General features: G+C 62.7%; 1 protein-coding gene across 8 annotated transcripts in view; it reads right to left on the bottom strand.

Annotated features, from left to right (window-relative positions):
* Positions 1 to 297: 297 nt before the first annotated feature.
* PDE4C (phosphodiesterase 4C) overlaps positions 298 to 21,454 on the bottom strand; it is a 107,038-nt gene continuing 85,881 nt past the window's right edge. For 7 of the 8 annotated variants that reach the window (XM_024108185.3, XM_042862005.2, XM_065578602.1 and 4 more), the window contains 14 exons: positions 20,253 to 20,444; positions 19,759 to 19,795; positions 18,966 to 19,039; positions 18,611 to 18,660; positions 16,042 to 16,154; positions 11,383 to 11,476; positions 6,341 to 6,519; positions 5,958 to 6,056; positions 5,399 to 5,563; positions 4,269 to 4,368; positions 3,603 to 3,757; positions 2,185 to 2,307; positions 1,513 to 1,695; positions 298 to 952 (listed from right to left, as the gene is read on the bottom strand). In XM_024108185.3, coding sequence (XP_023963953.2) covers positions 389 to 952; positions 1,513 to 1,695; positions 2,185 to 2,307; positions 3,603 to 3,757; positions 4,269 to 4,368; positions 5,399 to 5,563; positions 5,958 to 6,056; positions 6,341 to 6,519; positions 11,383 to 11,476; positions 16,042 to 16,154; positions 18,611 to 18,660; positions 18,966 to 19,039; positions 19,759 to 19,795; positions 20,253 to 20,444 — 2,128 coding nt within the window. In that variant the 3' untranslated portion in view covers positions 298 to 388. Of the gene's footprint in view, positions 953 to 1,512; positions 1,696 to 2,184; positions 2,308 to 3,602; positions 3,758 to 4,268; positions 4,369 to 5,398; positions 5,564 to 5,957; positions 6,057 to 6,340; positions 6,520 to 11,382; positions 11,477 to 12,656; positions 12,732 to 16,041; positions 16,155 to 18,610; positions 18,661 to 18,965; positions 19,040 to 19,758; positions 19,796 to 20,252; positions 20,445 to 21,454 lie in introns of those variants that run through there. The other variant, XM_065578603.1, reaches the window with a different exon arrangement.

Raw genomic sequence — 21,454 nt, 5'->3', positions numbered from 1 at the left:
CACAGGGTGAGACCGAGGATAGTGAGGCAAGACACACACGACAATGCTGCGGCCGCAGCCCTGTCCGAGCCCAGTGGCAGCACACAGACCCGCCCCGGGCGGCTGGGGGCCTGCTCAGGGACAGAGCCATTCCCACGCCGTGTGCCCGGTCATCACTCGAGGGCACATGGCAGCTTGACGATTCTAGTCCGGGCCCGCCTGGCCAGCTGCTGCCTGCTCCCTCCAGAGGGTCCTGATCTCAGTCCCCAGTGGGTGCTACGGGAGGGTGGGGGCCCACAGAGCTCATGTGCTCCATGCCCCAATCTCGCTCTCTTTATTAACGACCCTGCGGTGCCCAGTCTCCAGGTGGCTCCCAGACCCAACCAATGGGCACAGCGGGCCCTGCCCGTTACGTCCCCAGTGGCAGAAACGTGAGGTTCCCCTCTGTGTCCAGGGCCAGCTCCTTGGCCTCCAGGCTCCCCCTGCGGCCCAGCTCCGAGGTGCCGCCGTCGGGCTGCGAGAGCGTCCTCTCCAGAGCCCTCCTGTTGTCAAAGTGCAAGGCCTCTTTCTGCTTGACCAGCGTGTTCCTGAGCGGGCCGCTGGGCGTGGGGGGCGGAGAGTCCCGGCCAGCGGAGCCAGGGGACAGGCGCTCGAGCTCTGGCGACTCCGAGTCGTCCGTGGCCAGCATCTTGGAGTCGCTGCCACTGTTGTCCTCCTCCAGCGGGCTCTCGGCCTCCTCCGGCTCAGTGTCCGACTCGCCCTCCTCCTCCAGGGTCAGCTGGAACTGGAACTTCTCCCCCCCACCGCCCTTCTCGGGGTCCTGCTCCTCGGGCGGCGAGGGGCTGCGCGGGATCATGCTCTGGTACCACTCCCGGTTGTCCTCCAGCGTGTCCAGGATCTCCTGGGCGTCGGGGTGCACCAGGTCGGCCCACGTCTCCCACAGCGGGTGAGCGATGTAGTCGATGAAGCCCACCTGTGAGAAAAAGCAGAGCTGGGGGTTACGGGCAGGTCCAGGCACATCCCTACGGGGGCAGCATCCCTGTCCCGGGGAGTCCTGCAGTCAGGCCCAGCATCTACATCAACTTCCCCCGTCCAATTCTGACCCCGTGGGGACCTGCCCTGGGACCTGCCAACTTCCAGAGGCTGCTGACGGGCGGGCCCATGGGCAACTCCAAAGGACCTGGAGTGGTGCCAGCTCCTCCCTGCTATCGCCCCCAGGGGTCGCGCCCAGGCTGCCTCTCCCCACCCGGATCCTTCCACGAGAGCCCGGACGCTGCCTCGGAGCCAACGTGCCGGGTGGACGGGGCCGCGGCAGGATCCTGCCCACTGGCGAGTGCAGTGGGGTGGCAGCAGAGCCCAAGAGCCCTGCCCTCTTCTCGGTGATGGTTCCCCCGGCTCCGGTGGGCGCAGAGGGCTCCCAGAGAAGCCTCCTCCCAGGGCCACATCCCTCCCTCCCTCCCGCTGTGCTCCATGGCACCTCGCTGGCCCCTGCACCCCGAGCTGTGTCCAGCCCAGCCCCGGCCCCAGCCCCACCTGGGACTTCTCCACGGAGGCGCTGAGCTTGTCACACATGGGGCTGATCTCCATGCCCTTCTCCCGCTCCCGGTCCCCCTGGTGGAAGAACTCCACCATGATCCGGTCCGTCCACTGGCGGTACAGCTCCAGCGGCTTGGTGGGGTTGCTGAGGTCAGCGCAGTGAACCATGTTCTGCAGGACCTGGGGGGAAGGACAGTCACCGCTTTGCAAAGAGCCCGTCCGCCTCCCCGATGCCTGGCTGCCCTGGCCAGCCCCACTCCCAGGGCCCGTCCCTCGGGGGCAGCGCTGAGCTGGGACCTGGCAATGTCTGCACGAGATGCCCAAAGCAGAGGGGGCAGGGCCCTGGCTGGGCATTCATTCAATATCCCCCTGCAAGGACAGCACCGGAGCAGCCCAGCCTGGAGCCAGACCTGGGGCTGGAGCTCTGAGTGCTGTGGTGGGGCCGGAGGAGGGGGGTGGTTGGGATCTGTCTCGGGTTCAGAAGGGCAGAGGGGGCAGCAGCGAGGAATGTCTCCGCCAAGGAGTGTCACTGTCTCATCACAGGCCGGAGACCCACCTACATGAGCCATTCCGGCCGATGGGTGAAGCAATAAGGAGGAAGGGCTGGGGCCTGCAGTGCTGAGCTGCCCCATTGCGTGGGGTCGGGGTCCCAGAGCCCCTCGCTCTCACCTGGATTCGGTCCGAGTAGTTATCCAGCAGCAGGACTCCCAGACTGGTCACTTTCTTGGTCTCCACCATCGTCTTCAGATCTGCCAGCAGGTTCATGTGTTTGGACATGTCCGTTGCCAGCACCTGCATGGAGGAGAGGGCACCCATTAGCCTGTGTCCAGCCGAGCAGCTCAGCAAACCAGGCAGCCTGTCCCTCCACTCCCCCAGCACCCTGGCTCCAGCAGCCACCTCCGTGGAACCGAGTGCAGGTCTCTTGTGCCTCCTGGGCCAGTCCGATCGCTGGTGCCCGGGGTGGGGAACAATCCCAGGCTGGCTGGCACGGGGGCAGCTAGAGGGGACCTCTGTGACAAAGTGGGACTGTTCTTAATGTTTCCTGTGAATGCTGTGTGAGTGCCTCAGTTTCCCCTATGCATTTCTTAAGTCTCCAGTGTGCATACATGGCTGACAATCTGGCTCCTAGCAGCAAATGGCCAGGGCCTTCCCCCTTGCAAGGGGATAGCTAAAGGTGAACAAAGAGATCAGGTGACCTCCTGGCCCGGGAAAGAAACAAAGGCCAGAAAGGAGGGGCTGGAGGGGTTTTCAGTTTGGAGCTGGCTGGGGACTGGAAGTGAGGGCAGATGGGGTTGTCTGGCTCGCTGGGCCCCAGAATGGACCCGGCTGAGGGGTCCTGTTCTCTGTACCTACAAGCTCTGTTTTAGCCCATGTTCCTGTCATCTAATAAACCTCTGTGTTACTGGCTGGCTGAGAGTCACGTCTGACTGTGAAGTGGGGGTGCAGGGCCTTCTGGCTTCCCCAGGACCCCGCCTGGGTGGACTCGCTGTGGGAAGCGCACGGAGGGGCATGTGCTGAATGCTCCAAGGTCAGACCCAGGAGGTGAAGCCGTGTGAGCTTCTTGCCCTGAAGACAGTCTGCTCCGAGGGAGAGGAGGCTCCCCAAAGTCCTGACTGGCTTTGAGGGGAGCAGTTCCAGAGCATTGCCCGAGGACTCCGTGACAACCTCGCAGGCTGTGACTCTCCCACTCCAGGGATGTCACAGCACAGGATGGAGACCAAGATCAGCCGTGCCCAGAGCAGCCAAGTCCTGTTCGGAGTGAAGGGAATAGCGTGTCCAGCTCCCTCCGGGCCACCAGAGTCCGTGAATCATTGACCCTGACTCTGCCAAGCCCTGCTGAGAGCGGCGGGTGCTTGTGCGTGAGAGACCCCAGAGCCAGCTGCATCGGGGCCATTGCTCTGCAATAGCAACGCACCAAGGGCACAAGGGCAGACAGGCGTCAGGTCAGTCAAAGGGGCCGTTACTGTCAGGCCGTCACTCCATGCAGGCGTTGGGGGCTGACCTTGGGGAATACCTAGGCCGGACCCCCAGGGAGTCGGGGTCAATCCTGCGTCTCATGAGCACCGAGCAGGCCCTGGCCCCCTCACCATGTCGATGGCCATCTTGCGGAGCGACTGCCGCTGCTTCTTGCTGAGGTGCTGGAAGATGTCGCAGTTTTCCTCCTGGAGGAGCTTGAAGCCCACGGCCAAGTGGTGATTCTCCAGGACAGAGACGTCGTTGTACATCAGAGCCAGCTCCGAGTCTGCAGAGACAGGCGGGGTTAGCGCGAGAGGCCGACGCAGGCTCCCGGCTGCCAGCCCGTCCCTGTGGCTGCCGGCAGCTCCCGGTGGGACCCCTGCTGCAAAGGGGCCTGCACTGGGAAATGATTGGCCCCAGCCGGGTCCAGGGCACCTCATGTGATACCCGGGGCCACGTCGATACCAACTGCAGAAGCCGTCTGGGGGGCCCTTGAATGAGCGTGTCTGCACCGCAACTGTTTGCAGAAGAACCACACGTAGGCTCCCAACACCCATGGCTACACTGGGGTTCAGACCCACCGTGCCCAGCACAGGGACTTCACGTACTGCGGCTGGAGCCCTGGATGGTCAGAGGAGGCTGGCAGTGGCATTAACCCTGGGACTGCCAGGCCTTTGCAAGGGCTCCTCCACCTGGCCAGTGTCTCATCACAGTGGCCTGGGGCAGCCAACCCTATGACACACGTGTCTCCCAGGACCGGCCTGGGACTGGCGGGTTCCTGGGGGAGCTGAACTCACTGGTGTTGATCAGGAACTGGTTTGACACGCCTGGGTGGTCAACGTCATGGATGGCGCTGGCGAAGATGGCAGCCATGACCTCCAGGTCCGTGAACACAGCCTGGAACCGAGGGACAGGGAGTCAGAACGGAAAGAAAGCCGCTCTGCAGGCCGACGGATACACCGAACACGTGGGTTTGCACGCTGGGGGAGCCAGAGGTGTACGTCACCACAGCCCACTGGGATCAAGCCCCTTAGCTCTGGTTAACTGCGGCTGGAGGCGCCCGCGTACCGGGCTGTCTGCATGTCTCGGGCAGCGAGCTGGGGCGAGGGAAGTCGGGGTATTCCCCACACGCTCCAGGCGGGAGGCATCCCCCAGCTGGGATCCTGGTGTGAACAGGTCCAGGATGGGACTGTGGGGAGACCCGGCATCTGCTGGACAACGTCGGGAGGAGGAAGTGTAACTCCTACCCCTGCCCCTACGTCCCTCCTTCCCTGCGGCCATCTGTCCCACCCAGACAGTGCGACCTGCCTTCAGGGACCACCCAAAACTCCAGGAAACTGGGCTGCACGAGGGGACTGAGAGGGGACATGAGAACAGTTTTCAAGTATGTCAAAGGTTGTGATGAGGAGGAGGGAGGTAAATTGCTCTCGATAATCTCTGAGGACAGGACAAGAAGCAATGGGTTTAAATTGCAGCAAGGGAGGTTTAGGTTGGACATTAGGAAAAACTTCCTAACGGTCAGGGTGGTTAAACACTGGAATAAAAGGCCTAGGGAGGTTGTGGAATCTCCATCATTGGGGATTTTTAAGAGCAGGTTGGACAAACACCTGTCAGGGATGGTCTAGATATTACTTAGTCCTGCTTTGACTGCAGAGAACTGGACTAGATGACCTCTCGAGGTCCCTTCCAGTTCTTTGATTCTACGATTCCTATGCAAAGATGGCTCTTTAATTGCAGGATGGACACACCTCACTGGGGATGGGTGGCTTGTGACATGGTGCAGACCTAGCCCAGGCTGCAGAGAGACGTGCTCTGGGGGGCACTAAGCTCTGGAGCCCAGGGGCAGACCCGGTGTGCCGCCCCACTAGCCTCCCAGTCTGGAGCCTGGGTGGGGGAGCGACTCCGAGAGCTGTCCCCACCCCCTCACCTCCAGAGCCGGCGTGGACAGCAGCACGTGCGTGGACTGGACCACGTCTGCGGCGTGGATATTGTTGTGATAGGCTACGTCGGCATGGTAATGGTCCTCCAGGGTCATCAGATAGGTGATGAAGGTGTCGGCTGGGATGCTGAAGGTCTTCATCAGGTCCCGCTCCTGCCGGGCAGCAGAGAGGGCGGGACGGGCTCAGCACAGGGCACTGACCTTCCCGCTACCCCAGTCCAGCTTCAGGACGAGCCAGGGTCAGTCCCCAGCTCACTGGACAAAGGGTTTTTAATTCAGAACTCCACGGAGTTTCTCTGACCTACGGTTGTCCTGGCACCTCCCCAGACACAGCTGCCCTGGAGGGTCGTGCGGACAAGGACGAGCTCGGGAGAGGCAAGGCCAGTGACTGTGCGGGGAGGTCAGGTTAGAGCGCGAGGCATCGTGCTGCCCCTCCCTGCCCCCGCCCTGTCCCCTGCCCCCCCACCCTGCCCCCTGCTGCCCCCCACCCCCTGCTCCACGCTGCCCATGCCCTGCCCCCACTGGGGCCCCTCTGGGGCTCACTCACCTGGAAGATGCTGTACATGACGACCGTAAGCGGGCGGTTGCCAGAATACTCGGTGATTTTAAACATGTCAAGACCCCATTTGTTTGTATCTTTGAGTTCCTGGGAGAGACACACGGCAGTGAGTCAGCAGGGGGTGCGGGCGGCACAGGCCTGGCGGTGGGATGGGGCGGGAGGGGGGACGTGGGCGGCACAGGCCTGGCGGTGGGACGGGGCGGGAGGCGGGGTGCGGGCGGCACAGGCCTGGCGGTGGGACGGGGTGGGGGGGGGGGCGCAGGCGGCACAGGCCTGGCGGCAGGATGGGGGGGGCAGCCAGGGGGACACGGGGCCGAGGGGCGAAGCATTCCTCCCCCTCCCTCAGCGTGTGGGCTCATGGCCCTGTTCACCTTGGCCAGGAGCCCTTCCTGGTCCGTCTTGACCCCGAAGCGAGGGATGCTGGAGCTGATGAAGCTGGAGCTGTGCGTCAGTTTCTTCAGGCCGCTGATCTGGGCCATGGGGCGCGTCGTCTTCTCCGCCTCCTTCTCCTTGGGCGTGGGGGAGGGAATTTCCACCTCATGCTGCTTGTCTGGGGGAGAGAACATGCAGAGACCGGTCGGAGCGTTGGGCACAGCCCCCCCGCCAGGCCATCGCCCTCTGGGAGTTGGGGACACTGCCCGGGTCCGGCCATTGTGACCGTTCCGGCACCTGCCTCTGTCCTTCCTTGAGCAGCTGGTGAGCCAAGAGGCTGCTCTGAGAGCCAGTGGGCGCCAGGCTGGTCAGAGCCCACTGAACGCCCCCCACCTCAGAGCCCCTTGGCGCGCGGCTAGGTGAGGTCCATGAGCAGCATGAAAGTGGCAGATTTCCAGCGGGGGCGCACAGGACGGGACACCACTGCCGAGCTGGGGAAAGCCCCTAACCCTGTGCCCCAGGCAGCTGGTGACGGCCAGCAGGGACGGGGGGAGTTAAAACCGGAAGCTCCCCCGTTCCCCTGCAGAACACTGCGTGCCCCTTGCCAAGCCCCGCACCGTGGCCCAGCGCCCACACTCAGCGCCTGAGAGCAGCCGGCTCAGCGCCCTGGCCTGCGACCGCACTTACTGCTGTCAGTTTCCTGGAGAGGTAAAATGCTGGAACAACCTGTGTGTGTTTTCCGCCCGAGCCCCACGGCTTCACGCCGCTCAGGCCTGACCCGCCCGCCCAAACGACGTAGACCCAGAATTGACGTAAGTTGAGTCTAATAATATTATCGCTGCCATGGCAACGGGAGACAATGTGTTGAGGAATGTTGGTGCTTCCCAGCTGAACTGATGTTTCAAAGACCAATTCCTCCTCTCTCCCCCGGTGCACATGCACAGGGACAGATCGCCTGTGTAGACCCCCCACCCAGCACTGGGAACCGTGGCAAGCCGGGGTTCTTCACAGCGACACGTTTCGTTTCCAGACAACTCTGCTCCATCGCCATTCAGAGCTCTGACAGAGGCTGTCAGGAGAGCCCCTGACCTGCTCCGTGCCTCAGTTTCCCCATCTGTAAAATGGAGCTGCTGAGGCAGGGCTGGGAAGCTGCGTTCATTCTGACTGGTAAAGTGCCCCTGGGGGCAGGGGTGGTGCAGATTTTATTTGTGGAGGCCTCTCCTGTTCCTGCAGCCAGGTAGGTATCCAAACGAATGCTCCCTTTGTTAAAGCCCCACTATCTCAGCCAAGGGCCTGAGACTTTGCAGTAGGGTGACCAGATGTCCCGATAAAATCAGGACCGTCCCGATATTTCGGGGCGTGTCCCGCGTCCCGACCGATCTTTGGTCGGGACACAAATTGTCCAGATATCCGCTCGCAGGGACTGACTCGCCTTTTTTTTTTTTTTTTGCTCCCCCCTCCCATGTGTCCCGATTTTTTCTTTCCCTCATCTGGTCACCCTACTTTGCAGGGAGCCCCAGGGCCTTTGCATTCCTCAAACAGGCAGAGGGGCGGCGGGGGGGAAGGGGGGGAACGCGTGGAAAATGAAAGCAAAGACAAGTCCGTGTGTGGGACAGGGCTGACCCCGAGGGACGAGCGCTGGCTCACCGGGCTGCTCTGAGCCCTCAGCCCCAGGAATGCAGGGTCTGTGCACGGCCCCATGCAGGGCTGGGCTGTGCAAGAGAAGCCCAAAGGAATCGGCCATCAGCTGCACCCAGCACATGCTGCCCAGCTCTGCCTGGACACGGCGCTGCAGGTCAAGCGCCAGGTGCCCGGAGACGAGCCCCCTGCCCTCCCACTGCCAGCTGACTCCAGCCAGAATCCTGCCAGAGCGAGGACCCAGCTCTCACGCCACCCTCTGCTTTGCTGGGAAAGGAAGAGACGCAGAGAAAGCATCTCGCCTCCAGGTCTGGATTGCAGTTACAAAGGCACACGGGACAGAGCCCTGCGCTGGGTGTGGCTGGAGACGCATGGTCAGAGCCCAGCGGCCTCGGGCTGGCACTGGGCAGCGCTCACACCACCGGGCAGGCCAGTCACTATTTCCCATGTGATTTCATTCGCCTGGGCAGCAATCGGGTCTCTGGGAAGGGCAGGGTCGCTAATAGCCTCACATCTGCACAGCGCCGGGAACGTACAAGGGCTACAGGAGATCGGGGGCCCTGGCAACCTCTGCTGCTCTGTGCAGAGATCAGCTGTGACGGAGCAGGGAGCGGGTGGATTTGACCTGGGAATGTTGCAGGGGAGTTACATTGGGGATGGGGGACTTCCCTTGAGGGAAGACCCCTGAGCTGTAACCTGAGCCAGGAGGGGGGTTGGGAGAAGTGACACCACCTGGCCGGAGACTGGGCAAAGGAGAGGAGGAGCAGAGGGGAGGGGGGAGAGAGCTGCTGGAGGAGGTTTTAGTTTCAGTTTTCAGCTGGGGGGTGGAATGCAGGGAACCCCAAGCTGGGGTCCAAGCTCCCTGAACCCCCCAGAAGGACTTGACTGAGGGGTCCTGGCTGTGCCTACAAGCCCTGTTTTAGACTGTGTTCCTACTGACCAATAAACCTTTCGTTTTACTGGCTGGCTGAGAGTCACGGTGAATCGCAGGAAGAGGGGTGCAGGGCCCTGACGTCCCCCCACTCCGTGACACCAGCAGGACCCCGATTTCCATCTGGGTGCTGGGCTTTCCCCAAGCTCCACGCCAACAGCGAGTGCCAGGCCTGTCCCGGGGGGCTGCGAGACCTAAGCAAATGCTGGGAGTCAGACGATTCTTCTCGCTGAGCATTGACGAACTGCTCCATTTCCGGGGGACGGGACGGTGCCGCTCTGGCACCCAGCCCCTGCCTGCCTGTCGTCCCAAAGGACACGGGATTCCTGCCCCCTCCGGCTCCCGAACAGGGAAACGCTCAGCGCTTTATTCACCGTCACTCAGCCAAAGGCCCTAGGCTGGCGGCAGATACAAGCCCAGATTGTGTGAGCTTCAGCATGACCAACAGACTGCCTGACGCTGGAGATGAACCACCGCTGTGTGGTGACCCTAACGCAGCCGCCACTCTGGTTTATTGGGACAGACCCAGTTTCTCCGGTGAGGGCCTGGTGCCCCGGGCCCTTCTTTCCGGTCACCCGAAAAGTCCTGTGTTTTTTTCTGCCTGTCGACACCGTTGGGTTTTTGTAAGCACCGGCGTTGGCCTGTGGCGTGCAGCTGCTCCAAGCAGCGTTTGCGGCCTGCTCACCGGGGCCCGGCGAAGGAGTGAGCGGCAGGATGAGTGGCCGTGTCTAACGAGCATGGGCCCTGCCGGAGCTGCTGCTTAGCTGGGAGCGAGCGTTAAGGTCACTTGTTTGGTGGTTCACACGCTCGGCCTACGTCTGCACTTGGGGCTGGAGGAGCCTCCCTCGCACTAGCGCTGATGGCCGCACGGCCAGCGGGACGGGGTATGTACTCGGCCCAGCGACCCGGCTACACTCTCTTCACGCACTAGCTTGAGCAGTAGCACTAGCACGTCTCCTTGAGCTGGGACCCTCCCACAGCGCTGAGTGTAGTCCAGCGGTTCCCAAACTTCATTGCTCCGCGACCCCCTTCTGACAACAAAAATCACTACACGACCCAAGTCTGAACCTGCCCTGGGTGGGGAGGCCAAAGTCGAAGCCCAAGGGTTTCAGCCCCAGGTCCCAGCAAGTCTAATGCCAGCCCTGGGGACCCCATTAGAACAGGGCCCCGCCCCACAGTTTGAGAACTGCTGGTGTAGCCATATCTCACTGGTCTGTCCGCCCTGCTCTCCGATCTGCAGCATGGGAGCATACCAAGCTCGCTGTGATCTGGCTAACTCCAGTACCAGCCGCAGTGAAGATGGAACGGCACAGGCGGCAGGCTCCCAGGACGCCGGGTACATCTCAGGGCGATAGCACCCCCCAGCTACCACGGCTCTGGTGCTCTTGTGTGCTGCAGTCCCACGCCCGAGTACTCTGCAGACAGACCCTCCGTTACTGGGCAAACCCCCCTCTTGGAAGCGGGGGGCTGGCAGCAGCGACATCAGCGCATGCTGAGGCATGTATCTTCTGGCCTCTGTATCACTATTTTGTGGCACTAGATACGTGGCCGGCTCCTTATCTCCCGCTGGAGAGCCCAGCAGAGTGGCTCTAGCCGTGGGGCGACAGGCTGGACTGCAGTTAACCAAACCCTTCCTAAACGCTGGCCACACCTTGGCCACTGCAAGGCTGCTGGACCCCACCCCGACCACACTGACATACAGAAAGTACAGCAAGCCCCGGGGCGCAGGGAAATCACCCCTGCCTGCCCCTCAATCCCAAACAGGGCTGGAGGGGTCCCAGGAGTGGGCTTTTGCCACTTTAATCAGCCCCGTCATATACAGCAGAGACCACGTTCCCCCAGTCACCCGGCAAGACGTCACGAGGGCAGATAAGGGCACTTCTCCTGTCTCTGCGGGGTAACAAGGAGAGAAAGGGGAGGCCTCGTGGGCAGCCGTTCCCACGGCCCCGTCATTGGGAAGAAGTGGCTAACGTACTTCGCCAGGGCATGATGCAGGACCCAGAAGGAGACGGTGGCAGGCCCTGTCTTTTTAGTGATGTGTCACACGACTTCCCTAGCTGGCTGACACGGCATTGCTGGGTGCAGCATCTTCCCCTAGCTACCCCCACAACAATCACTATCCATGGGATTACGGCCACACCCGGCTCGCTCCAGCCCCTTGGTGCCTGGTGCTTTGCAAACACACCCTGCCCCAAAGAGATTACACAGAATCCACTCAGAAACAAAATGCACCATCAATACCCCTCCATGTTTTCTGCCTGGGTTTTGCTCAGTCTAGGAAAGCCTTAGAGACAATCGGGCTTCCGCACCTGGCCATGGGGAGCTGCTGAGACGACAGTGCAGCACAGGAGAAAATCTCTGGTCCAGCCGCCCCCTTCTCACTGGTCCTTCAACTCCAGACATCACATTCTCTAAAGGAAAGTGCCACTGTATGGCCGGGGCAGCGCGGCATCCCCCAGCCCTGCTACTCACCCAGGAAGGTGCTGGAGATGTATTCAGACACCTGGTTGCCAGAGCGGCTGGTTTCGGATAGGTGCGTCAGTTCCCTATTCAGCATCCTTTTAAACTGCAAAGACAAGCAATGGTGCCCATTAGCAACCCGGCCAAGAGACCCGAGCAGGAGTCACCCCCCAGCCTCCATGGCCCTGCCCAGCGGGATGGGGACGGGGTGGAGTGGAAGCACCAAGCAGGCTCTGGGGATGGCGACAGGAATTCATTTCCCGGGGGGTTGCAGCACTCTGCCCTGGGAGGCTCTCACGGGGTTTATAATAACGTGCTCGTAATGACCTGGGCCTTCCAGCGCGCACTACACCAGACCGTGTGCCGCAGCACGGCACCAGCATGTAAACGCAGAGACGCAGCCCACAGAGGTGCGAGCTGCATGGACGTGACCAGGGGCTGTTACATAAACTGGCTGCATCTGGGTTTTGCCCTTTTCCACGCTCATTCTTGGGGAATATCCCAGCAGGTGCAACTGAAGCAAATTGCTCTGATCACAGGCTGCTTTCAAACCAATTTCCTTCCCCGTGAGTGGGCTGGACCCTGCGTTCACACCATCATGTCTGACACACATTGCACGTGGCACACTCACAACATGCTGGATCAGTCCCACTGCGCAGCATGTGCGTCTGAAAGGAGCAGGGAGTGCAGGAGCCACTGCCACGGGCACAGGCTCAATGCCACCCTGGAGAGGGTGCCCGGCAGGGACCCTGCAAAGGCCACTGGCTGAGCTCACCGGGGGAATTTCCAGGGGGTGACGTTGGTTCTGGGGCAGGAGACAAAACACGACTGGGGCAGCTAAAGCCATCAGCAAGGGCCAGGGCTGGAGGCGATCGCTCGGAGCAGAACAGGGCTCCGCATAGGACACCGAATGGGAAATACAGCCGGCCCTGAATTCCCAGGTGGGCGCCTGCACCTCAGTGCATAGCCAGGGGCACCAGGGCTGCAGTTCAGGAACCTTCGGCTGGAAACACCTGCCTCCCTCCCCGCTGCAGGGGAGCTGGCGCTGTAAGGACTGGGCTGCAGGAGGGCTCCGACACCCCATCCCCGAACTGCTGCCATGGGGGATACGCTAGACATGGGCTCTCCGGCACAAGGGTGCCCGGGGGTGCAGCCTGGCCCCAGCGAGAGCAGGCTGCACCCTGCTTGGGGTGTGAGGGCCAGAGGGTGGGCCCGGGCCAGGCTGCCGCGCGGAGAGAACTCAGGGGAGCCTGCTGGGGTGACAAGCCCCTGGGCCTGGGGCCAGCTCGCCCACTTATCTTGATAAAGCCCCAGGATGCGGAGAACCAAGGGCTGGCGTCAGGCATCTCAGCTTCCCGCCAGCAAGGCTGGCACCGTGTGGCCGGGAGCCTGGGGCTGAGCCAGGGATGCCCTTTGGGAACCGGGGGGCCGGGAGGGGGGATTAGCCGAACCCCTGATGCCCTACGAATCGGAGCAGGATGCTGACGCGCCGGATGCAGCGCTGCAGGGGTTCGGGCTCCTTGCTCATGTCCCAGGCACCCCAGGGCTGCTCCCACAGTGGCAGGTAGCCCCGCCCCCACACGCTGCCGCCCAATGAGCAGGCTCCGCGGCAGGGGCAGGACCCAGCCCTGCACTCCCATTGGCTGCCTGAGCCCCAGCCGATGGAGCCCCACTTTAACCCTTCCTGTGCTGCAAGGCACCCCCCGTCTCAGAGCCGGGCCAGGGGATGGAGCGTGCCTCGGCGCAGCGGCCAGGACAGGCGGGGAGAGGGCTGGGGGGGCTGTCCCGGGCTGTCCCGGCGGCAGCTCTCGCCTCTGCCCAGCGTGCAGGAAATGGGGCCCAGTCCTCGAGGTGGGGGCAGCTCAGGACGGCAAGGTGGGACCAGGGGCATAGGGGGGCTGGGGGTGCACCCCTGGCTTGAAATGGTTTCTGTTCTATGCAGGGTTTACAGTTGGGGCAATGGTGACAGGTTTCAGGGGGGCAGCCGTGTTAGTTTGTATCAGCAAAAACAACGAGGAGTCTTGTGGCACCTTGGAGACTAACACAGTTATTTGGGCTGATGAAGTGGGTTCTAGCCCACGAAAGCTTATGCCCAAATCAATGTGTTAGTCTCTAAGGTGCCACAAGGACTCCTCGTTTTCAGTTGGGTCAATGGCTCTCAGCACCCCCCAGTGTACAATGGGCAGAGAGCTGCTGGACTGCGGGTACTGGAGCGACACGCTGGGCGAAGGAATTCCTTTTATCAGGCCCTCGACTCTTGGCGAGAGAGACAACGTGTGTGTATAACGCAGCCTGGGGTACAGTCTGTTCCCGGTTACAGCCTGGCACCCACGGTGCATGTGTGTATCAGGCTCTCTCCCCCCGCAGATCAGAGCTATTCGAAGGCAGGCCCAGCCGCCGTCCTGAGCCACTTGGCAAGTCACGCTCCTGAAAAGCGAAAGGAGCCGGAGAAGAAGCCGAGGCGCGGATCGAGCTGTGCAGCATGTGCTGCCCCAGCAACATCTGCACAACAACAGGAAGGAAGGAGCGGGTGACGTCAGCCGAGAACTTGGCGCCGAACACACACGAGCGTCTCCGCTGCTTTCTATCGCACTCCGAACATTCGTCAGAGCGGAAGGACCAGGAACCAAATCGCTCGTGGGTTTGGCTTCTGCAAGCGCAGTTGGCCAGGCCGGTCCCTCCGGGGGAGAGCAGGATTTTCCGCCTCACATTTCATCACAAGTTCCAGGACGACAGTGGAGACAACATCCAACCCTCTCCGGGCAGGACTAGGCAGCTGTCAGAGCACCCGAGCCTGGAGACGCACGTCAGAAGAATCTGAGCACCTCCGAAGTGTCTATGGGCCTATCTTCATGGCCCCGCTGGAGGCAGGGCAGCATCATTGCTCCCATTCCCAGGTGGTGAACTCAGGCACGGAGAGATCCCAAAGTCACCCAGGGAGTCACGGTGCCTAGCTCCCCCGACTTCCACAGCAGTGCCTCAGCCACGCGGCCACCCTTCCTCCATTGCCGCCCTGGTGAATTCCGGTGCAGTTCTTGCCAGTGCCAACAAGGCCCTAGTGACTATGCACCAGCACCGCCCTGGTGCTCCCCTCTCTCCACAAAGCAGGGGGCAGCCCTTTGGCTCTTCCTGGGTTGCTGACGGCCTGACTGAGGTCGCAGGCTTAAGCTAGTGCATTGGACCAGCTCTCTAGGGGCTTGGCTGGCTCCCAACGTGTTGGCGTTAAGCTCCGAGCCCTCGCTCGATGGCTCGGGACCCGGACCCACGCTCCCTATGCCAGGACGCCACAGCTCAGACCAGCAGGGCCTACAGCTGAGACCCCTCGCTAGAAAGGGGCAGGAGCTTTGGGCAGGGCATTCGCTCAGGTTAGGCACTCGGTTTGCCAGAGCCCAGGTTTAACCTTCCAGGCCCACTGCACAGCCCAGATTCTCGCTGGCTGCTGTGGCGCGAGCGGGTTGAGGTGGGGCTGCGTGTACGGGCAGCCCTTGTGTGTTGAACCCGATGAGAAGGGCACCAGAGCCCACACAGTCAAAGTAAGAACCATAAATCTGACTACATCCTAATGCCTCCCTCTGCCTGGGCCTGCAGTCAGCGAGCGGAGCAGCAACGCCCAGCCCTCCAAGCGGGGCTCACTGCCACAGAAGGACCCCGTTAGCTATTGTCCCCCAAAGGCAAATCTGATCTGGGAGCGAAGAATGTGTCAGCGCAGAACCTGACTTCCCTCGGTCAGAGAAGAGCCCTGGAACGGGGAACGTCACTCCTGAGCTCAGGGTGCGATGGGACTCCCAGAGCTCGGCTCCTTGCCGAACCTGCTGCTTGCCACTCTGGTCACGGGCTCTGAAGCAGCAGATTCCCTCTTGCCAGGAGCCCCCTGCGCTCCGCCCCAGAGGGAGCGCACCCCTGGCCACACACGGTGTCTGGTGGTGAAATGTTACCCACATGCCCCCCATCCGTACAGTGGGAGCCCACGCACAAGAGGCAACGAGGCCGAGTCCGGCGCTGGGGTGCGCCCGGTAGCATCACTGTCATGTGGGGCAGTGTCTCTGGTCTGGGGTTGTGCAGCGCCTAGTGCAATGGGTTCTGGCCAGCGACTGGGGCACCCGGGCGCTACCTTGACACACACAGCAGCAGCAGGCACCTATGCTGAGTCGGGCCCCGCGGGAGTTGCATGGAGCCAGGTCTCCAGAGGGCTACTCACCCGTAGCTGCCTTGGACTCTGCTGGAACTACAGCTACCAAACCCAGAGGTACCTAAACCAGCAGCTTCTGTTGACAGTGTTGGCCATAACCTGCCAAGCGCCCAGCGGAAGGTGCTAGCCCCATGGTTCTGGTCTGGGGACCAGTTTCTAAAACTTCCCAGGTCAGCTGGCTAGAGTGTTCTCCACTTCCTGTCCTGATCCGCTGTGTGTCAAACAGCTGCCACGCTCCAGCCCAGAGCAGGCTGCATTCCTGGGGCGGGGGGGGGGGGCAGAGGAGTGCAACCCCCTGCGTCCAGGCTCTGCAGGTCGGGGCTTGTCCCTGGGTCCTTGGGACTGTCCACCGGCTCTCTCTGCACAGCTGTGGCCCACAGGATGGCTGGGGTGGGGGTTTATAGATAGGAGCAGTGTCTCTGTTTCCTGTCAGGGTCTGACAGGGATCGCAGGCTCCCGCGAGGAGCTGCTGCGTCTCTTACCTTGTTGGAGGCCATCTCGCTGACAGAATGCCTGGTCTGCAGGGTCTCCAGCTGGTCCAAGCACCAGTCCAGCTCTTCCAGGGTCTCGATTGCCAGCTTCTGACAGGCATCCTCTGCGGACAGAGAAGCAGGTGGCGTTGGGGAGGGTGCTCGCTGGCCCGCTGGCCAGAGGCCATGCCAGCATGCCGCAGGGTCTCAGCATCACGTCCGTGCCCCCTGGGCCGTGCACTGCAGCCGCTCTGCTCCCAGCATTTACAGCTTGGGCCCAGAGGTGCCTCCGCTTCACAGACTGGTGCCCGGATAGCGTAGCAGCCTCTAGCCCTGAAGTTCTCTCTCCCACTGCCTGGCCTGCTCTGCCCTCTCCAGCCGAGCCGTGCTGCGCTCAGCCCGCCTGCTGGCCGCGCGTGGCTGGAGGGGAAGCCGAGCCGGGGGTGCTGGCAGGGCCGGCTCGTTACATAAAGCACAAATAGCAAATATCGGGTGGAAGTTGCAGCCATTTATTGTGTTGCCATGGCGACAGCAGGGGTTGAGCCTGACGGGTTCGGTGCCAAGGGAAGGTGCAGGACCGGGGCTTGGGGGGTTTGGGGTCAGACATGATAATGACGCCTGTAGGGAGCTCTGCTCCCCGGGCTGCAGCAGGCACCGGCTACTAGCCGATTCCTGCTACCAGGCAGTCACCAGGCTCAGACACCAGAGCTTGTGAGCGGCATTGTCCCTAGAGCTGCCCTGGAGCTGGGCCTGCCCCGCAGCGGTGCGGTGCCAGGACCCGGACGTTGCTGTGAGCCAGTCCGAGAAGCTGACCCGGGCACCACCGCGGGGCCTGGTGGCACAGAGCTGAGGGGGAGCCGAACCCCAGCCTGGCTGGGGGACTTGCTGCACTTTCTGCCCGGGTTTTTCAGGCCCAAGTGGCTGGTTTTTCCAAGCCCTGGCCACATCGCACACCCCAGGAGTCGGGACGGGAGCCGAGCCCAGTCCACACAGTGCGGCTTGGCCAAGCTGCCGTTTCCTCTGGGCAGCCCTGGCCCATGTCCCTGGCCGCCCTGCTAGCGAGGTTCTGAGATGCAGAGGGGCTGTGCTTGTCTAACCACCTGCCCTGAATTAAGGCCGGTGGGAGCCAGGGTACAGCTTCAGAAAAACCATCCCTCTCGAGGGAGACCCCGGCCCAGCCCACGGCTAATTCCGCTCATTGTGCCTTAGTCCCAGTCTGAACTGGGCTCGCTGCAACTTCCGCCATTGGAGCTTGACAGGCTTGTGTCATCAGAGTCCCCAGGCCAGCTCGGGTGTGCAAGGCTGCCCCGGCGTTGATGCCCGAGGCGCACGGGGCCGGGCCCCAAGTCCAGGCAGGAAGCTTAGCAGGCACTGGCCCCTCTGCCAGGATCGGGCCCTATATCGGGCCTTATGACCCTGCCCCAGACAGCAGCCCCATATTATAGCAGAGATGTCCTGGGACACCCTGGCACCAGCCCCCCAGGGAGGGCGATGCCCAGGCCCCCTGCCCTACCCAGTGAGGTCAGGCCAGCCTGGAGAAGTGCTCAGCCTTTTAGCGGGGCACAGACTTCTGCAGGGCTGCCAGGCTCTGGGATGAGGGGGTTTAGGTGCCCAGGTTCCCCACTGGCTGGCTGAGGGGTGCCCCTCTGGCCCCCACCTGGCGTCAGCACCCCCCACGCTCCCGCCCCAGGCTGAAGCCAGCTGCAGTCGGGTTTGTTTGTGTGTTGCGGGTTGGCCGGGGTCAGAGGAAGCAGGGGCAGGGCCCACCCAGCAGCCCAGCTGGAGGCGGCAGGCCTCCCGCCGGGGCTGGAGCTCAGGCCTGGAGACACGAGCAGAGAGTTTTATTAATGGAACGTCTGACGTCAATAGGAGACTTTCCATCCTTGCTGCGGCATGAAGAGGAGCCAGACAGGAGGGAGCAGGCGAAAACCCGACATGGATCAGGAGGGGCCGTGCCAGAGCCATGGCACGCTCACCCCTTGGGGGACCGGGCTGGGGAGGGGAGCTTCATTCCCACAGGCCTCTGGCCACGGGAGGCCCCATCTCCTGGCAGCTGCCATTGTGGCTCCCGGGGCCAGTGACACCGTCAGGGGGGCCGGGCATGACGGTGCCCATGGCCGGGGACGGTGCCCCTGCAGCGCAGTTCAGAGACAGGCTGGGCGTGGCCCTGGAGCTCGGTTGGGCTATTTGCGGAGAGCTGGGAGCAAGCGGCGCTGCCTTGGGCACCTGAGCAGATGACTTGCCCACGTCCACCGTTCCCACCAGTACCAAGGCAAGCTGCAGCCCTGGCACTGGACAGCAGGCAGCTGCTCCGACATCCCAGCCCCGGGCTCAGCAGGGCAGGGGGGTGATGGCTGAGGCCGGAGGTTCACGTCCATCCTGCTGGGGAACCCAGGGCCTCGGCTCTGACGGGGCTGGGACGCAGGGATCCTGGGGGAGGCCAGTCGGGAAGAGAGATCCTAGGGGGGGTCAGTCTCACCCTCCCCTGTCAGCTCCAACCAGCTGCTGCTGGCTGCCTCCATGTGGCCGCCTGCGCCCCGGGACAGCCCTGCAGTGAGCCTGGCCCCCGCAGGGAACTTACCCGACAGGCTGGCCTTGCACACAGAGGGTGGGTTGCTGCTAGAAGTTCTCCTGCAAGACACGTGGGACAGGCAGCGGCTGAGCGTGGCATTGCTGGGGTGCACCTGACTCAAACACACAATCCCCCCCCAGGCCAGCTCCCCACGCCCCATACACTGGGGAGCAGCTTCTGCTGGGTACACGGGAATCCGATTCTCCCCCATCTCCCCTTCCCAGACCATTGTCCCCAGGAACGTTTGCTCTGTGCTCTGGGGTCTGGGGGATCCTCCCCACCTGCCCTTGGGACCTCGCCCCTTGGGATGGGCCCCCCAGCATGCGTGTTCGAACCCCTCTGCTGCTCCCTGCTCCCCACTCACTTGCTAGCCACGCGGTCCTGCAGATGCGTCAGCATGGCAAAGTTGCTCCTGACGGTGCGCAGGCTGGCCAGGACCTGTGGGAGAGGAACGCAGCCGCTGAGGGCAAGCAGCACAAGAAAGATCCTGGGCGCGGGCCTGGAGCCAGACGGCTCAGCAGTACTCCGGGGGAGCCCCATGGCTGGGAGCCTGGAATCGGAGACTTACCCTGGAGTCAGGGCTCAGACTGGAATTCACAATCCGCCCCACACCGATGGCAGGAGCAGCAGCCCCTTAGGGGGAGAGTGGGGGGTACAGTGCCAGAGCTCACAGGCAGGATCTGCCCCAGGCCTGGGAGGTGGGTGGAGGCGGAGAGGAGAGGGGACGACCCAAAGGCCTTTCTGAGCTCTGGAAGCGTGTGCCAGGACGGTGCCTAAGTATTTGGGGGGTGGGGGAGAAGCTGGTGTTTGGATGGGGTGGGTGTATGTTCTGTGCTGTGCCCGTCATTCTGTCCTGTCTGTCTGGATCCTCCCTTCCCAGAGGGCCGGACTGAGCGGCTGGGACCCATCCTGCAGGAGGCAGAGGGATGGACGTTTGCTGCGTGTCTGCGCAGTGCCTGGCACAACGGTGCCCCAGGCTGCCTGGCTCCAGGCACACGTGTCTATGGGAGCGTAGGGGATGTGCAGCGGCGGTATGATGTGGTGGGTGCTGGATGGAGACGGGCCTGTCTGTGGGGAGCATGGGGCTTGCACTTGGCTTAGATCCAACTCCGGAGCGATTCCCAGCTGCCCAGCCTCAGGGCAGAAGAGACCCCTACCTGCGCGAAGGGCGTGACGATCATGTCTTCTCCATGCCTGCAAGAGCAAAATGGCACATGAGGCCCCGCGTGGGCAGTGAGGGAGGGGCTGGGTGGGCACCCCGTGCACAAGGCTGGCCCCGGGCCTGGGCACCACAAATTAGGGGGTGAGTGATGTGCTGGCATGGAACCACCCTCTGCCCAGGACGGGATCCACCCTGATCAAGGGAGAGCAGACATGCGAGCTGGGAGTCTGGGGCGCCCAGCTGGGGCTGGCCCTCTGCTCCCTTCAGTGCCAGGCCCACATGTGAGCTCCCCTCCCATCTCCAGAGGACGAGGGCACCAGACCTGAAGACTTCAGCTTTGTCTGGCTGGACTACAGACTAGGGCTAGGGCCTGTTCCAGTCCCTTTGGCCCTTGGCCGGGTGTCTCGGCCTGCCAGCCCCGGGCGAGTTCCCCGCAGGGAGGGGCGTCCCAGAGGGGCTGCACGGGGCCGAGGCAGGGCTGGTGCTTACAGGTCGCTGGCGATGGAGGAGTTCCGGGACATGGCTTTGGGAGACAGATCATAGTCGCTGTCGGAGCGGTAGAGGAAGGACTCCCGCCGCTGGCTGTGAGGGACGTTCCCCTGCAGGACCAGGCCAGAGCCGGGGCTGGCTTGGGGGTCCAGCGGGCTCCTCCCCGATGAAAGGCCATTTTCAATGTCAAAGCTGCAGAGAGAGGGAAGGAGGAAAGGCTCAGGAGAGGGGAGGCAGAGACCCAGGGCCTGCCATGGGCCCACACCGTCTTGCCCAGCGCGGGCTGCTCTGGGACGCTCCTGGCTAATTTCTCCCAGCTCTGAACCCCGCTCACTGCACATGGGGCCAGGCCAGGAGCCTGGGGAAGGGGAAGGAACGTGGACACAGGCTGTGCTGTGCAGGCCGATGAAAGGCCTGAGAAGGGGCAGGGAAAGGGGTTTCTGAACTGCAATCGGGGACAGAGTTGTGGGGCAGACCCAGCCTTGCCCCACAGGCAGCCAGGCACGCTGGGTGTCACGGAGTATTGGGGGACTCAGGGCCCTGCACCCCCGGCTTCCTGCGATTCACCATGACTCTCAGCCAGCCAGTAAAGCAGAAGGTTTATTTGGATGACAGGAATACAGTCCAAGACAGGTCTTGCAGGCACAGACAACAGGGCCCCCCTCAGTTAGGTCCAGCTTGGGGTCCCAGGGCATGCCAGCCCACCCCCCTTGGGGGGTCAGAGCCATCTCTGCCTCCCAGCCATCTCTCCAGCCTCCTTCCCGCCTGCTTCCAGCACTCTGCCTTCAGCGACCCCTCCCACAGCCTTTGTTCAGTTTCCCGGGCCCCGGAGTCATCTGACCTCCAACCCCCTCCTGGGTTCTCATGTTACAAGCTCAGGTATGTTCCCTTGGGCCGGCTCCCATCCCCCGATGCAGACCATCCTAGTCACACTCCCCTGTCAGCATTCACACACCCCAGCAAGAACAGTCCCAGTTCGTCACATCTCTCCCCCCTTCGAGACCGAACTGAGCGGGGTCACTTTAGCCAGTGACCCGGGGAAGTTCGAACCTACCCCCGTTCCCATGGATGCCCCCGCATCCCTCCAGTTCCTTGGTGAGAATTACACCAGGCCCCTTCCGTTCCACGCCCCCCCTTAGGTCGGGGGTGCTTGATGGCACTCGCAGTTCGCATGTGGGAAGGTTTATGCGGCCTGGGCCCTT

This window comes from Chrysemys picta, chromosome 25 (genome assembly GCF_011386835.1).
Source record: "Chrysemys picta bellii isolate R12L10 chromosome 25, ASM1138683v2, whole genome shotgun sequence".
NCBI classification, from domain to species: domain Eukaryota; kingdom Metazoa; phylum Chordata; order Testudines; family Emydidae; genus Chrysemys; species Chrysemys picta.
Note: the sequence above shows the minus strand (reverse complement) of the source record. Positions and strands in the feature narration are given on the sequence as shown.